This window comes from Sciurus vulgaris (genome assembly GCF_902686455.1).
Source record: "Sciurus vulgaris genome assembly, chromosome: 15".
In the NCBI taxonomy this organism is placed as follows: Eukaryota; Metazoa; Chordata; class Mammalia; order Rodentia; family Sciuridae; genus Sciurus; species Sciurus vulgaris.
Genome location: NC_136476.1, coordinates 51,508,405 through 51,526,547, shown reverse-complemented (window position 1 = coordinate 51,526,547; position 18,143 = coordinate 51,508,405). Strand labels below are relative to the sequence as shown.

Sequence of the window (18,143 nt, the reverse complement as noted above, 5' to 3'; positions counted from 1 at the left end):
ATAATGAGAAAAGAGCATTGGGCAAAGATTCTGCAAAGATTCTGCTGCATCCATCTGGAGGAAACCCAATTTTGCAATGTTTCCTCTAATAAAAACTGGCTATAATCAATTTACCTCTGCCTATAAACACAGTACTCTGAAGTTTAACTCGAAGAATAATTGTAAATGTCTTTCCTTTTCTAGCAAATCTTCACTGGGAATTTGTTTTTTAATTACCAAAGTAATGTAGAATATATGGAACACAGAGGAAAACATAATCAGGATTTTAAAAAAGCAAAATAAGAACATTGTTTGAGAATACAGTAATAAAGATTCTAGCATTTATGGAGTACCAGGAAACAGTAAGCATTATAAATGCATTACAATCTTACAGTTTCTGCAGTTTGCCTTTTTGTAGTTTTAGTTACTTTTAATAAACTACAGTCCAAAAATATTAAATGGCAAATTCCAGATATAGATAAATCATACATTTCAAACTGTGTGCTGTTCTGGGTAGCACAATGAAATATGGCACATTCCCTCACTCAGTCCTCCTGGGACATGAATTGTCATTTTGCCCAGCATATCTACACTGTATATGATACCCACCAATTAGTCACTTAGTAATTATCTTGGTAATCAACTCCACTGTTTTGGCACTAGAGTACTTTATATAGAACTCAGTATTATCTTAGGTTCAAGCATCTTCTGGGGGTTTAGAAAACATCTTTCTTAGATTAAGGAGGATGCTACAGTATAAATGTGGTTTGTCCCTCAGGGGTTAATGTGCTGAAGTCTTGATCCCTAGTGTGTCAATGTTGAAGTACTGAAACAATTAAGAAGTGGAACCTAGTAGGAGGTGATTATGACTTCAAAAGGGATTAATGCTTTTCTTTCAGGAAGATTTCTCAATCTTTCAGGATTTCCTGAGAGCTGGCTGTTTTCAAAGACTCTATTGCTGTGCTGAATCATTCTTGCTTCCTGTGTAATCTCTCCTTCCTCATACATGTGCCCCTTTTGCACACACTGCTGGTTCCCTTTACACTTCTCCATTACCACTAAAATGTAACCAGAAGGCCTTTACCAGGGGTTAAACAGATGGAGCCACCCAATCCTGGACTGTCAACCTTCAAAACTCTGAGATAAATAAACTTCTATATTAAAAAACCCACCCATCCTTGAGTATTTTGTTACAGAAAAACAAAACAGGCTAAGACAGGGAACTAAGTATGTTATTTAATCCTTGCAATAACCATAAAAGCTAGTTATCGCAATTTTCCAGATGAGGAAATGGAGCCATGAAGAGTTAAAGAAATTTACATAAAATTATACAGTTAATACATGACAATTCCAGCCCATGTGTAAGTGACAGCAGAGACTGTTATAAACCATAACACATATGGCTACCCCCACACTACTATGGCAGCCACCACATATTCAACAGAATCTTTATGGACCCTAGATGCAAGAGCTGCATGTTTTACTGGCTCATTTCAATGGAATTTTAACTGAAAATTTGAGTTTGTGTTTCAATGCAACAACAACTGTGATGAAGTCATAGGACGTTTCAAGCCATCTAGCTAGGGCGCCAGGTCTGACTATTCTCTAGGTAGGAAGGGAACCAGCACCACTACCACAAACAAATCCCATGCAATCAAAGTTTAAAAGGTACTTTGTACAATCAGGAAACAAATAAATTTCAAATGGCCTACAAGGAATAGGGACCAAAAAAGCCTTGATGTCTTTGGTTATTAGTGGGTGTTATGAGCATAATACCATGCATTTATCAGTGTATCAAAATGATCAAATAAGAAATGCCCAGCAAAACCTAAAATGGTAACAATTTGTGATTCAAAACAAGTTTGGATTTTTTTTTTTTTTTGGGGGGGCGGGGGGTACCAGGGATTTGAAACCAGGAGCACATCCCCAACCCATTTTTATTTTTTATTTTGAGACAGGGTCTTACCAAGTTGCTTAGGGCCTTGCTAAGTTGCTGAGGCTGGGTTTGAACTTACAATCCTCTTGCCTCAGCCTCCTTAGTCGCCGGGATTATAGGCATTCGCCACTGCACCCAGCTCAAAACAAGTTTTCTGAATTCATCAATGCAGCAGTGAATAATATCAGAAACAAGATAGAGGTGTTTGAGGCCAGCCTCAGCAACTTGGCAAGACCCTGACTCAAAATAAAATTTTAAAAAAGGATGGGATTTGAAGCTCAGTGGTAGAGTTCCCCTGTGTTCAATCCCCACACACAAAAAAAATTCTAAGGCTCTAGCAATCCTCTTGCCTCAAACCCCACCCCCCACCCACAACCAGTCAGGACTAGAGGCATGTATCACTGCATCTGGCAAAAATTATCTTATCTTTTGGTTTGTTGTATATTTTTTAAAACTCTTTTGTCTCCCCTCCTCCACTTTTTTCTTGTGGTGCCAGAGATCAAACCCAGGGCCTCATGCTTGCAGAACACACATTCTACAACTGAGCTACATCCCCAGTCCTAGAGGTTATTTGAAAATCATATTGCTAATAGTATTGTATACACGTAGAGAGGTTCTTAATGACTCTCTATGATACCAATAAAAAATTATTAGGCAAATGAACAAGGAAAAATTTTTTTAAGGTAGAGCTATCTTCTGGTCGAATAAAGTCTTCTTCATACACAAAGGAACATCAATTCCATATTCAAAATTACAATAAGATGTTAAACATCAGTCTTTAGGGAAATGCAAGTCAAAACCACAATGAAAAGATAACATCACACTGACAAAGATAAAGATGTATATATAATCAAAAGACCCCAGGCATGGTGGTACATGCCTATAATCCCAGTGACTCAGGAGGCTGAGAGGTGGAGAATCGCAAATTCAAGGGCAGTCTTGGCAATTTAGTAAGACCCTGTACCAAAAAATAAATAGGGCTGGGGATGTTGCTCAGTGATATCTAGTACCCCTGGCTGAATCCCCAGGACTGAGGGGAAAAAATGTTAAGGGCTGGGGATGTAGCTAAGTGGTACAGCACTAGACTACCATGGATAAGGTACTGGGTTTAATCCTCGGCTTTGCAAAAAAAAAAAATTAGTGACAAAACTTGGCTGGGATGTGGAGAAACCAGAACCCTTCTATAGTGTTGGTGGGGATATAATATAGGACAGTAAGCCTTTGGAAAATAGTCTGGCAATTTTTCAAATGTTAAACACAGAGTTACCACAGGACCCAGTAATTCCACTCCTATGCATATAACCAAAAGAATTGAAGACATATTCCATAGAATAACCTGTATACAAATGTTCATAACAGCATTATTCATAAGAGTAAAAACTACTAAGATGTGTCCATCAAGTGATGAATGAAAGAGAATATGATTTGGCTTATTAAAATGAATTAACTAATACTACTTCATTCATACAAATGGATAAACCCTGAAAATATGATATTAAATGAAACTGAGGCAGGAGGATTATAAATCTACTGAGTCACTGAGATTACAGGCATAGACCACCACATGCAGCATGGATCTCTTTTTAGTGAAATGAAAATGTTCTAGAATTAGATAGCAATGATGCTTACACAACTCTGAATATACCACTTAACCACACAGTTTTAAAGGATGAATTTCATGGTCTGTGAACTATATCTGAACAAAGCTATTTAAAAAAGTAACCGGGGGAGATAGCTCAGTTGGTAGAGTGCTTGCCTTGCATACTCAAGGCCCTGGGTTCGATCCCCAGCACCACCAAAAAAAAAAAAAAGTAACTGAAGCAGATGTGGTGTCTCAGGCTTACAATCCCAGTGAAGAGGCTGGAGGAAAAGAATCCCAAGTTCAAGGACAGTCTCAGCATCTAAGCAAGGCCCTCACCAAATTAGTGAGACATTGTTTCAAAATAAAGAATAAAAGGACTAGGATGTAGCTCGGTGGTAAAGTGCCTCTAGGTTCAGTCCCCAAAACAAAAACTAAAGTTGGGCATGGTTGCATACACATTATATCCTTTAATCCCGGATACTGAGGCAAAATAATCAGAAATTAGGAGGCCAGCCTAGGCAATTTAATAAACCCTGTCTCAAAATAAAATATAATACGAGGTGGGAATATACAGTGGTAGTGTGTCCTGGGTTCAATCCTCAATAGTGCAAAAAGAGAAAACGTAACTGAAGTCCTCCTACTATAATTACTCATAGTATATAGACTATGGAAAACAGAATACTTTCTAAAGTAACATGGTGATGACTTAGTGAATCCCCCAGAAACAAAACATCTTTTCCAAAAAGTTTTTTAAAAATTTTTAAGTCACAAAATGAAGTGCTTTGAGTACCATCCTTACTTCACTGTTTTCTACGTGAAAAACTATGAGCAACTTGAAGACAGTGATTAAGGCATTTATCTCTATCCTCAGTACTAGTAGAATACTTCTCAAAAGCAGACACTGAATAAATGTTTACTAAAGAAAGGAAGTTACATGTAGCTATCTGCTGCTTTCAAGAAGTAACTCAGTTCCTTTATCTGTAACTGAGCTTTAAAGATGAGAGGGTTGAGAAAGGAGCCCTTGAGGAGATGGCATTTAAGCACAGTGTAAAAGAATGAATAGATCTCAACAGAGAGTGTTAAGTACAGTAAGAGAAGAATATTTCCCATAGATATAGGAGCTTACAGAGAAAAGCAGAGTAACATACAATGTGTGTTCAATAAACTGCTGGTAACCTGGCTTGGAGGGAACACCCAGGATTGGGCTAAAGTGCTTTGTCATAACCTTATGTCCACACTTGATTCAATAATGATTGATGAATCACTAAAACTATTAAAAATTAAGTGTTTTGAAGAGAGGTATGACAATTTACAACTTAATAGGATTCTAGGGTAGGAGATGGGGAGGGATCAGAGAAGTGCTGGGAGTGATATTGGTCAAATTATATTGTTATATTGTGTGTTGTATGCATGCATGAATAGGTAACAACAAATTCCATTAGTCTGTACAACTATAATGCACCAACAAAAAGTGTAGAAGGGGCTGAGGTTGTGGTTCATTGGTAGAGTGTTTGCCTAGCATGCGTGAGGCACTGGGTTCAATTCTCAGTACCAGATACAAATAAATGAATAAAATAAAGGTCTATCAACATCTAAAAAATTTTTCTTAAAATATAGATGAAAAAAGATTATTATTCTAGAAACATGGAAAATAAAAGCAAAATGCTGACAGAGGTCACTTAAAGAGGCTACTGCAAAAGTGCAGGTGAAAAATAAGGCAGGGCTGAAATGGAGTATAAGACAAACAAAAGAAAATTATTACCTAACTTCAGTAACTAAGAAGATAATGTGAAAAAAAGAGGCAAATAAACAAGTCAGATGGGCAAATGAGGATTTGTTTTGTGCAAGGCACAGAGCCCCAGAAATACACAGTCTCAGAAATGAACAAAAAATCTCTGGGTATATTTGTGTACAAAACATAAATGGAAGTATGTCTGTAATGATGTGAGCCAGGAAATTAACAGGAGTTATAAGAAATACACATAAGAAATGTAAGAGTGGGGTTTTTGTTTCCATTTCACTATACATCAAATTCTTATCCTTTAAACTTTTAAATGCACTAAACTTTAACTGAAAAACACCACTTACCTGTACTTCTCTGACAACCTGCAAACAATCAGGCAAGGAGAAGCCAATAGGTAGCCCAACTTTAGCTGGTGTTTTGAATTTGTCTCCTATCTTAAATGGGACATCATCAAGGTAACTGAAAGTCCCTATAATCAAAAATAAAGTAGAAAATATCAGTAAAGAACTTTATTATTTGTTTTCCTATAATCTTAAGGCTAGGAGTTACAGAAGTTCCTTCTCCAACTGCTTACCTTCTCCTGAACCTAGATCTGAGAAGGAAATCCAACATCAGACTACTTAATCTTGTTAAGGTTTATTTTCAATTCTACTTAGTGTAAAAGCCAAAGTACTCAGAGCAGCCTAAAAGGTCTCCCCACACCCCACAACTGTTGTGCCTTCATATCCCAAGCAGTCAACTTCTAGTTCACTGCACTAAGTCATGAGCTCTCTGTTCTCAATGATTTTTTTTCCTTGCAGTTCTAGGGATTGAACCCAGGGCCTCTCACATGGTAGGCAAGTGCTCTATCACTGAGCTACTCCTCCAGCTCTGTCCCCAACAATGACAGGCTCAATCAGCCTCAAAAATCCTGTACTGGCTATTCCCTCTATCTAGAATGCTCTTCCCTCAGATATTTACATGATTCACTCCTTCACTTCCATCAAGTTTTTGTCCAAATGTTATCTTCCCAGTGAGGTTTGCCCTGACCCCTACTTAAAATTACTAACTCATCTTCATTATAGCATTCATATATATTAAATCTAACTCCCCCCCATAGCACTTATATTACTTTATAACATTAAATAATTGACTTTTTATTATTGTCTGTCTTATCTAATGCAAAGTAAGCTCCTCAGGCAAGTTAATTTAAGTCTACCTTATCCAAGGTTATATTCTCAAACTTATAGCACTGCCAGACACGTTTAATAAATACTGCTGAATTTATGACAGACACTACACAAAAGAACCTCTTTGATTTATAGTTCTCTACTTTAGAATCACTCTTTTCTGTATTTTTTAATTGGTGCATTGTAGCTGTACATAGAATTATTTTTTAAATAATACAAAAAGTTAACCTAGATTAAAAAAAATCCTACTACATTTTAGAACAATCTGGGTTTTTATTTTTGTTCATTTGTTTTTATGATGCTGGGAATCAAACCCAGGGCCTCACACATGCTAAGTACAAATTCTACCACTGAACCTCCCCAAATGGGGAAATATTTCAGCAGTACAACACTTATAAGAAAAAGGGAGGTTGGGCATGGTGACACATTCCTGTAATTCCAGCAACTTGGGAGGCTGAGGCAGGAGGATCACAAGTTTGAGGCCAGCCTCAGCAATTTAGCAAAACCCTGTCTCAAAATTAAAAAAATAAAAAGGGCTGGGGATGTGGCTCCAGGGTTAAGCACCCCTCACTTTAATCCCCAGTACCCACCCCACACACACCAAAAAAAAAAAAAAGGAAAGAAAGAAAGAAAGAAAGAAAGAAAGAAAGAAAGAAAGAAAGAAAGAAAGAAAGAAAGAAAGAAAGAAAGAAAGAAAGAAAGAAGATATAACCAGACAAGATCATGGGAATCTAAACAGAATTATCTGGAGACATATACAATATACAACTAAACTGCTTCAATCCCCTAATGGTTCTGTGCCTATCATAGCTGAACAATACAGAAAGATCAGGACATGATCACCAACTTACAGGGTCAGAACAAAAGGGAGTGTTTCTATACACTCTGACTTGAGCCATGATTTCTTTTCTGAACCAATTCTGAGAGACCGGTGCACTGGCAGAGTCAACATGGACAATAAAACAGTTAATAAAATAAATTTTACTTTTTCAGTATTAGCATCTAGTTTTTTAAAAAAAGGCTTATCTGTGAGTCTTACACAACCATATTTTCTTGAGTATTGATGAACACAGAATAAAGCAATTACTCTTCCTTCCATTGAGAAATCTTTCATTCTAAAAACTATGTAGATCTCAAGATTTATCAAGGTCAGAATATACTGGATATCATGTCATTGTTCCCATTCCCTGAGGTATGTATTCTTCCAATAAACCCAATACCCTTTTTACCAGGAAGAAGGCCTTGTTCTCCTGCTTGAGGGGAATTCTCTCTCTCCTATCTAACTTCTAATCCAAATTAAAACATTTGAACGTGTCAGGCATGGTGGTGCACAGCTGTAATCCCAGCTACTCAAGAGGCTGAGGCAGGAGAACTGCAAGTTCATGGTCAGCCTCTGCAACTTAGCAATACCCTGCTGTTCTACCAAAAAAAAAGGACTGGGGAAATGGGGGTGTGGCTCAGTGGCAGAGCACCTCTGGGTTCAATCCCAGCAATGCTGAAAACTCTACTTCACATAACTAGCAAATTAAATCCAAAACTGCGTTCAATTTAATAATTTTTCTGTGGTATAATCAAAATTATTAACCCTCTAAGAAATTTTCCAAATGTAGCCATTCTTTAACAGGTGTTTTTTTTTTTTTTTAAAACTAGCAATGACTATCTCATTGCTAATTTAATTTACAAAAGGAAATTATTTATACTACTTTAAGAATAAACTCAAGAACAACTCTCAATCTCAGAACACAGTTTTTACAAATTTTTTTAATTGTAGATAGACACAATACCTTTGTTTTATTTATTTATTTTTATGTGGTGCCAAGGATCAAACTCAGTGCCTCATATGTGCTAGGCAAGCGCTCTACCACTGAGCTACAACTCCAGCCCCAGAACAGTTTTTTTATACCACCATTTCAGGACTTACCACTATGTATTGTTTAGTAAGCTGTTTCCTAGAGCTGGGGGTATAGTTCAGTGGTAGACTGCTTATCTAGAAGCAAGAGACTCTGGTTTGGATTCCCAACACAGAAAAATAGAAATAAAAAGTTTATTTCCTTATTCTTTCCCTAGAGACTCTAAGCATGAATTTGAGCTAACAGTGTAGAAATGTTTCATGTCTGCATCTCCCAAACACACCATAATGCCTAGCAGTTGAGATTTGTTCAAAAGAGAAAAAATGAAGAAGACCTGGTTTTATACTTCTTTTGTATTCAACTCTAACCCCTACCCCAACTTATATATGATTGATATTTATTAAAATTCAAAATAATTTACCCAAAATTATAAAGTCAATCATAAAAAATGTTTTTTGGTTTTTTTTAACAGAACACTCATAGGAGATACATATCTAAGATTCTAGACAAAGAAACAAAAATGTACCAGGTGCCTGTCCTAACACCACCCAAAAAAAAAAAAAAAGTCAGATGCCTTCACAGCTGCCAAGAAAACTACCCGTTACAACATGTAAACCCAGACTCATAAAATGGCCTGTAAGAAAAAGATGAAAAGCAAAACACAAGAATCGACTTTCAAAACTTTTTATCTGTTTTCTGTAAAAACAGATGCTCACATGTTACTATGGCTGGTACTCTGATAAAATGGAAACCAGGCTAGAACTTTTACCATTGCCTAAGAATCACTGAAGAGATGTACAGCCAAGTTAGCAATCAAAATATTAAGTCTTCTTGCTGAATAAAAAGATTCATTTAAATAGGTTAATTAAGTCGGTGGGGTGGTACATGCCTAAGATCTCAGGGACTCAAGAGGCTGAGACAGGAGGATCATAAGGTCAAAGCCAGCCTCAGGAACTTAGCAAGACCCTGTCTCAAAACACACAATGAAAAGAACAGGAGATGTAGCTCAGTGGTAAATCACCCATGGGTTCAGTCTCTAATACCACAAAAAGAAAGAAAACAAGGGAGGGAGGAAAAATATCCACATTAATACTAACTAAATTTTCTTAAATGAATAGTTCTATTGCAGTTTGGTGCTAAGAGCTGACTGGAGAAAGTGGGAGGCTATCTACAAATGGTACTGGGCTAAAGATTATCTAAACCAAATGTGTCCTTCCAAGAAAGGTATTCCATTTCCTCACCTACCTTTCAGCTAGGAAACTATTACACACGTGTGGTGAAATACACTGACAGACTCAGTCTATAAATGCAACTAGGCCTAGGGTTAGGTACAGAGAAGATTAGATAGAACACCTTTAAACAACTGCTGCTTCCATTTGTTAGTACCAATTACAAATACCGGCTTTTAAAAGCAGTTTCCACCCAGCACAGTGACACACATTTGTAATCCCAGCAACGTGGGAGGCTGGGAGGGAAGAATCACGAGTTTAACAACCAACCTCAGCAATTTAGTATGGCCCTGAGCAACTTAATGAGACCATGTCTCAAAATTTTTTAAAATTTTTAAAGGGACTGGGAGTCAGGCACTGTGGTGCATGCCTGTAATCCTCGTAGTATGGGATACTGAGGAAGGAGGATCAAGAGTTTAAAGACAGCCTCAGTGACTTAGCAAACACTGTCTCAAAATAAAACATAAAAAAGAGGTCTGGGGGTGTGGTTCAGTGGTAGAGCACCCCAGGGTTCAATACCCAGTACCAAATAAATAAATAAATAAATAAATAAATAAATAAATAAATAAATAAATAAATAAATAAAAATAAAAAGCGGTTTCCTTTCACTAACAAAGCTAATGCCAGGGTGACTTGGCATATCCCCTAAACCAAGGTCTTATTTAGCCCTTTTAAAAGGTTGGTTAACAGAGAATGAGCAAACTGTGTGGTTACTAGGAAAAAGTGGTAGGGATAAAGGGCAAAAAGTTACATAAAGACATGAGAGCAAACACAAAATCTTTTGAAAAATGGAGACCACCATAAGTACTATTAATGATGCTGCTGTGAGGATTGCAAAAAACTTTTTCCCAAAGGTAACCAACTATGTTTTAGGAATTATCCATTTTTATTCAACACATGAGGATATCTACTTAAAAGTTATCAACTTCCTTTCTAAATACATTTTATTTTTTCAAACAAATTCAATAAAAACTCAATAGCTACATGGCTCACAGAATTAAGCAACGTAGCTAACAATTTTGTGACTCACCCCAAAGACCTTTTAGTTTCATTCCCTATTTCTGGGAAACTCTTCCTTAAATAGCGGAACCTATTTTCCCAAGTTCAATTTTAAAAAAGGAAGCAAGTTGGTAAGGCTGCAAATTAGTGCAGCCACTCTGAAAAGCAGTGTGGAGATTCCTTAGAAAACTTGGAATGGACTCACCATTTGACCCAGCTATCCCATTCCTCAGCCTATACCCAAAGGACTTAAAATCAGCATACTACAGAGATGCAGCCACATCAATGTTCATAGCTGCTTAATTCACAATAGTCAGATTGTGGAACCAACCTAGATGTCCTTCAATTGATGAATGGATAAAGAAACTGTGGTATATATATATACAATGGAATATTACTCAGCTATAAAGAATAATAAAATTATGGCATTTGCAGGCAAATGGATGAAATTGGAGAATATCATGCTAAGTGAGATAAGCCAATCTCAAAAAACCAAAGGAAGAATGATCTCGCTGATAAACGGATGATGACACATAATGGGGGGTTGGAGAGGGGCAAGAATGGAGGAAGGAGGGACTGTATAGAGGGAAAAGAGGGGTGGGAGGGGTGGGGGGAGGAAAAAAATAACAGAATGAATCAAACATCATTACCCTATGTAAACGTATGATTACGCAAATGGTATGCTGTTACTCCATGTACAAACAGAAACAACATGTATCCCATTTGTTTACAATAAAAATAAATTTAAAAAAAAAAAAAAAAAAAAAAAGCAAGTGCATATCTGATTGCTGTGGCAGTTTCTTGAAGCCAGGTTCTGCACATACCTTTGCATTATGCTATGGTGAAGGAGACTGGGCTAACTGTGTAATGACTCAGGATAAATTCTGGGAGGACTTGGTTCTGTTTTCTTTCTAATTTACTGGTATGTTCATGACCCTCTCTCTTGCATGTTTTTTCTGGGGGGAAAAAAAAAAAGGTACAATTGCAGTAGGGAGGGATTCCCACTAGAGGAAAGCAACTGGATTGTTTAAATTCAGATTTTATTATGAAGGGATACAGAGAAAAGTTTTTGAAAAAGAAGACTACATCAGATCAAACCTAAAATTAAGTGGAAAACTAATTTCATAACAAGATGTATCCCATTTGTTTACAATAAAAATAAATTTTAAAAAAACTAATTTCATGACTAATCATCACTATTTTAAAACCATAAGTCAGGTAAAACTTGCAAAATTATAAAACATTAAGATATCTATTATCAGATGTGAAGTCACAAGAAAATATTATACCCTAACAACAAAACAAGCCAAATGACCCATAAAATCAGCTTTTTAACATATTGTCTGGTATTTATTCAAAAAGTCTAAGAAAAATAGGCAAGAAAAATGTAATCCATCATCAAGAGAGGAAACAGGCATCACTCCCAAACCCACAGAAGCCAAGTACTATAATTTTCATACAAGAATCTTAAAATTAATATAATAAATATGTTAAAGAATCTAATGGAAAAGATAATCATGTGTGAGCAGATGGGGAATGCCAGGCAGAGATGGCAATGTAAAGAGATATATGGAAAAGCTAAAAGTGAAAAATGCAGAATCAGAGATGAAAAATGTTAATGGCTCATAAATTATGCTATTCAAGAAGACAAGACCTACCAGAGGACTCAGTAGATGTGAAGTCAGGTCAAAAGGACAACCAAAAGGAACCTCAGAGAAAATAAAAGTTAAAAAAAAAAAAACAGAGTGCTAAGACACATCTGGAACAATACCAAACAACCTAATGCATAGGTGACTGAAGTCTCGAAGAGAAAATGGGGCATAAGAAATATGAGAAGAGGGGTTGGGGTTGTGGCTCAGTGGTGGAGTGCTCGCCTGGCATGCGTGAAGTCCTGGGTTTGAACCTCAGCACCACATAAAAATAAAATGGAGGTGTTGTGTCCACCTACAACTAAAAAATATATTAAAAAAAAAAAAAAGAAGAAATGTGAGGAGAATGAGAATTTTCCAAAAGTAATAAAAAGACATCAACCATGCAGATCCAAGTTAAACCCAAGTAGAATAAATATACAGAAAGTCGAACAGAGGAAATGTTGAAAACAAAAGATAAATGGGGAAAAAACACGTACAATGGGTAGGAGGGATGATACATTACTAGAAAAATTATTAGGATGATGGCCAACTTCTCCACATTAAACTATGAAGCAATTAAAGATCAATCTACTTTTTAAACACTCTACAACAACTGGGCTTGGTGGTAAGCACCTAATAATCCCAGCTACTGAAGCAGGAGGATTGTGAGATACAGACACTCTAGCTCTGTGATACTAGACACTTAAACTAAAAGATCAAATGGCATGTGACACCCTAACTTTAATGGCCATTTTTGGCCCTGTCTACACAAGTAGGCAAGAATCCAAGTCTATTAACAGAAGAATAAAAATGTAGCAGTCACAGAAAAAAGCAGTGTGAAAAAACTAAACCGTTTCCCAAGAAAAGGAAATAGCCTTAGTTTCCCGGTTCTCACATTTCAGTTCTTGTAAAACTATTCTGAACTTGATTTCCTGTACTCATTTGCCTAGAAAATTGCTAGAAAAAAATTCTTCACCTATTCTCTTTAATTTCTATTCCTTAAACTACCTGATACTTAAAAATATATTTCTTTTACTGTAAAAACCCAAACCAGTCAGGCAAGGTGGTGCATGCCTATAATTGCAGCAACTGAGAAGGCTGAGGCAGAAGGATCACAAGTTCAAGGCTAGCTCGGCAACTTAGCAAGGCCATAAGCAACTTAGTGAGACCCCAGCTCAAAATAAAAATGAAAAGGGCTGGGGATGCAGCTCAGTGGTAAAAGCGCTCCTGAGTTCAATCCCCAGTACCAAAAAAAAAAAAAAAAAAAAAAAAAAAAACCCGACTAAAGTCACTGAAATTAAACCAAGAGCTCAACAAGCAAAGCCCTATAGAAACAGAAGAAACTTAAGAGAAAAAGAGATAATCTTTTCTTCCAAATTTTATTCAGGTTGAGGATTTCATTTAAACTATGGTTAGGAATTTAAGGAGACAGAAAATTCTTTTGTAAAAAAATGTTGTTATCCGGCTGTCTTCAGAATTTTAATTTTTTCTCTGGATTGTTTAGATAGCACACATAACCTGGGATCCAACTGATTTTCACTCTAATCAAAAAGAAGTTTCCAAGGATTGAAAGTTTATCTTTTGAAATAAGATTGTAGTTTAGAGTTTTCATTTCTGCAATTTTCTCTCTAGTCCTTTCCTCTGTTCTTGGCTCTGTCCTCTCCTTTTCCTTTGAAAAAGTGATCCACAGGCAACTTCAGATGTGCCTCTTTATTATCATTTGAATATGTGAAATGGCCTTACAATGAACCTTAAACAATAGGAGATAGCTTAACAGGAAGATCTGGTGCCAGACTTGCTGCTAATTTCAGAGGTTGGGTAACTTAACTCCATAAAGATTTAATAAAATGTATGCAAGTTATGTATATTGGTATATGAATAATGGCAATTCAAACTTTTAAAGCTGTTGTATAAAATATACAAGCAAGTTAAAACCACAATGACTGCTGGGCACAGTGACACACACCTGTAATCCCAGCAGTTTGGGAGGCTGAGGCAGGAGGATGGAAAGTTCAAAGCCAGCCTCAGCAACTTAGTGATGCCCTCAGCAACTTATCAAGACCCTGTCTCTAAATAAAATAGAAAAAGAACTAGTGATGTCGCTCAGTGGTTAAGATCACCTGAGTCAATCCCAGGTACAATTAAAAAAAAAAAAACAAAAAAAAAAACCTACAATGACTGCTGCATCATCCTGACTTAGTTGAGTAATTACTATCAAGCAACTGCTTTTTAGCTCAGAAAAACATACTAACGCATGTTGCTGGACAGTCTTGTAAATCATTCCTATAACACTGTGATACCATTTTTAGAATGAAGATCAGCTTTAAAACAATTTGTGTTGTCTGGATATTTCTAGCGTATAATTCTTCTACTGTATAAAAAGATAGTCTAACTTAATCATTCTTAGACGCCCCAATTTACCCCAAATGCAGCTAATAAAGTATTAAGATTGAATTACATTTTGAAGGTTATATCTTAGGAAAAGATGATATAGAAACTATAAGTTTCAAGTACAAAATTATAATTACTACCATTAATATCACTGTGATAATAGTGATTCCTAGTATATTACTTCCTTTTGTGGGGTAATGGGAAAAATAAAAACAAATTATTAAAGGATTAAAATTTTTCATACAAACAGATGGGAGATGAAGAAAAGTTATGACCAAGGAATGGGAATGGCAACTACCTCAAAACACTGAAAACAACAAAAATAGGCCCATTATTCATCTCTATTAGGTTCAACTACAATAACCAGAAAGAATCTAAATATCCATTTGAAGAAATACTTTAGTTATCTGAAGACCCTGGTATGTATATGTTAAATGTTATACAATTTTATTTTCCTCAACCTTCACTTAAAGAGACAAAAAGAGGGGTCAGCACTGAAAATTATGCTAAGTGATTTCAAATTATCTGATCAAATCATAACAAACCATGATATTTAATAGTCCACTTACCATGAAAATCTGCACCCAACTTCTTAGAAGCCATTTAGAACCTGAAAAACAAGGAAATATTTCTTAGGCACATGATGCTTTGGGGGAATATAAACAAATAAGAAAATAAAGACAACAAAAAAGAAACCAGAAGACCAATTTCAGGACTGACATGATCCTCACAGCTCATTCTCAAAGTCCCATAAAAGGCCCAACATGATGGCACATGCCTGACATGCCAGCAACTCAGGAGGCTGAGGCAGGAGGATCACAAATTCAAGGTCAGCCTCAGCAAATTAGCAAGGCCCTAAACAACTTAGGGAGACCCTGTCTCATAAAAAGGGCTGGGAATATGATTCAGTGGTTAAGCAACCCTGAGTTCAATGCTTGGTACCAAAAAAAAAGAGAGAAAGAGAGCGAGACAACGGGTCTCTAAAGTCCCATAAAAGATAAATGGAGGAAAAATAAGTTTTTTAAGGAAAATTTAAATATTTCTTAAGTCTACAGCTAAAAAAAAATAATAGAGGAAAAAGTACACCAGCCACTGACCAATTAATTTATATGCTCACTACCAAAATGAAAAAATTACTGGGCACATATATTCCTGCTAAAAATGACTAATATGTAAATACTAAGAAAAAGATCTCACTGTATTCACTAAGCAAAAACTAGCTATTATTTATAATTTAGATAGAAATTTTTGAAATGGGGAATGAACAATAAATAATCTTCTGAACCATTTTAACTTTGTATAAAATTCAAAAATAAAAAATAAAAAATGAAGAGGAAATTCCTATAAGACCAGACATTTAGTTCAGTATTATTTTTGTGCTTTGTTCCTATAAAAACACAGTGGCACACAACTAAAATCCCAGCATCGCAAGAGGCAGAGGCAGAGACAAGAGGATCCCAAATTCCAGGCCTGCTTTAGCAACTTAGCAAGATCCTAAGTAACAAAGAGAACCTGTCTCAAAATAAAAAGGACTAGGGATGTAGAACAGTGGTAAAGCACCCCTAGATTCAATCCCCAGTACCAAAAAAAAAAAAACCACCCAAAGTCCTTTAATGCATATACAAAATAATATGATGTTTCTACCTTTTTTTCTTTCATTTATTTGGGGGGAGTGGTACTGGGATTGACTCCAGGAACACTTTACCACTTACTTACATCCCAAGTTCTTTATTTATTTTGAGACAGGCTCTCATTTTGAGGCTGGCCTGGACCTTGGGGTCCTCTGGTCACAAGTTGTCACAAGTTGCCTCCTGAGTAGCTGGGATTACAGGCACACACCACCACGCCCAGCACATGTTTATATCTTTAGTTTACCTAAAACATAAACAAGAAAAATATTAAGCTTAACTACATGAATTTATGGTTATGGTGTCTCCTAGCCTGCATCACAGTATACTACGAGACATCATACAGAAACAGTTTTATTTTCTACTGTAAGTAAAAAAAAAAAAAAGTACATTACACCCATCTTGTGAAAAGTGATTAAAAACAGAATTAAAGGGTGTGATAGTGTAACTCAGTGGTAGAATGTGTACTTAGCATTCTCCAGGTCCAGGGTTTGAATCCCCAGCAACAAGCAACAACAAAATACACATACACACACAAATAAAAAAATTAAAATCCACACAGGAAATTGACAAACTGACTTTAAAACTTACATTAAGAAAGCAAAGGAAATAATAAAAAATTTACACAGAAAAGCAAAAAAAAATAAAATAAAATAATGACACATTTTTAAAAAAGAGTAAAGTTGGAGGGGCTGTGGTTGTAGCTCAGTGGTAGAGCACTTGCCTGGCATGTGTGAGGTACTGGGTTTGATCCTCCGCACCACATAAAAATAAATAAATAAATAAATAAATAAATAAAAGTACTGTATTCATCTACAACTAAAAAACTTAAAAAAAAAAAAAAAGAATAAAGTTAGAGAACTCACCAACTAATTTCAATACTTACTACTGAGCTACAATAATTAAAACTGTGGCAACAGCATAGGAAATCATATAAATCAAATGAAAAAAAGGTCAGAAATAGATCCCTACAAATAGCATAAGCATAGCCAATTGATTTTCAACAGAGATGAAAAAACAATTCAAAAAGGAAGGGATAATCTTTTCAACAAATAGTGGCATACATTCATATGCAAAAACTAAGTAAACCTCAATAAATAATTTGCACCAACAAAAGTTAACTAGGGAATGGAAGGAGTATGGTTTAGGTGAAAGTTTCTTTTGGTGGTGATGAAAATGTTTTAAAGTGAATGTGGGAATGGCTGCACCTCTGTGAATATAATCAGACAGACTCTGGGTGAATTTTATGGTATATTAATTATATCAGTAAAACTTTTTTAAAATTAACCCAAAAGAAATCAGTAACCTAAATGCAAAAAACAAACATAACTATAAAACTTATTAAAAATCATATGGCTGAAGTCTCATAACTTCAAGTTACCTAAGGGAAATTAACCTACACACAAATAATAACAACAAATTTATTTGTACTTGCCAAAAACTGGAAATATGCCAAATGTCCTTCAAATCAGTAAAAAGATAAACTGAAGTGATACAGAGATAAGATGAAATACTGCTTAGTAACAGAAAGCATGGAACCACAGATAGAAACACCATCACAAGGCAGAACCTCTATATCAAGAAAGTAAAATACAGAGGGCCTACAACTGTAGCTCAGTTGGTGGACCAGCATGGGTGAGACCCTGAGTTCAATCCCCAGTACCTCAGAAAAAGGAAAAAGAAAAAAAAAAAAAAAAAGCCAGACTCAGACTGGTGTTTTACAAACCATCGGTGTGGTGGCACATGCCTGTAATCCCAGTAACTTGTGAGGGTGAGGCCAAGGATTGCAAATTGCAGATCAGTCTTAGAAATTTATCAAGGCCGTAAACAACTCACTGAGACCATGTCTCAAAGTAAAAAATAAAAAGGGATGGGAATGTAGCTCAATGGTTAAGCACTCATGGGTTCAATCCTGAGTACATGCATATACACACAGAGTTGAAAAATTAAGATTTGAAATAACATTAATACTATATTGATGTATTAAAATACCTTCTGAATTCAA

General features: G+C 35.9%; 1 protein-coding gene across 3 annotated transcripts in view; it reads right to left on the bottom strand.

Annotated features, from left to right (window-relative positions):
- The window catches only part of UBAP1 (ubiquitin associated protein 1), a 58,490-nt gene that overhangs the window by 14,963 nt on the left and 25,384 nt on the right, over nt 1-18,143 (bottom strand). For all 3 annotated transcript variants that reach the window (XM_079113260.1, XM_079113258.1, XM_079113259.1), the window contains 2 exons: nt 15,080-15,120; nt 5,586-5,710 (listed from right to left, as the gene is read on the bottom strand). In XM_079113260.1, the coding sequence (XP_078969386.1) occupies nt 5,586-5,710; nt 15,080-15,113 (159 nt within the window). In that variant the 5' untranslated portion in view covers nt 15,114-15,120. The remainder of the gene's footprint in view (nt 1-5,585; nt 5,711-15,079; nt 15,121-18,143) is intronic.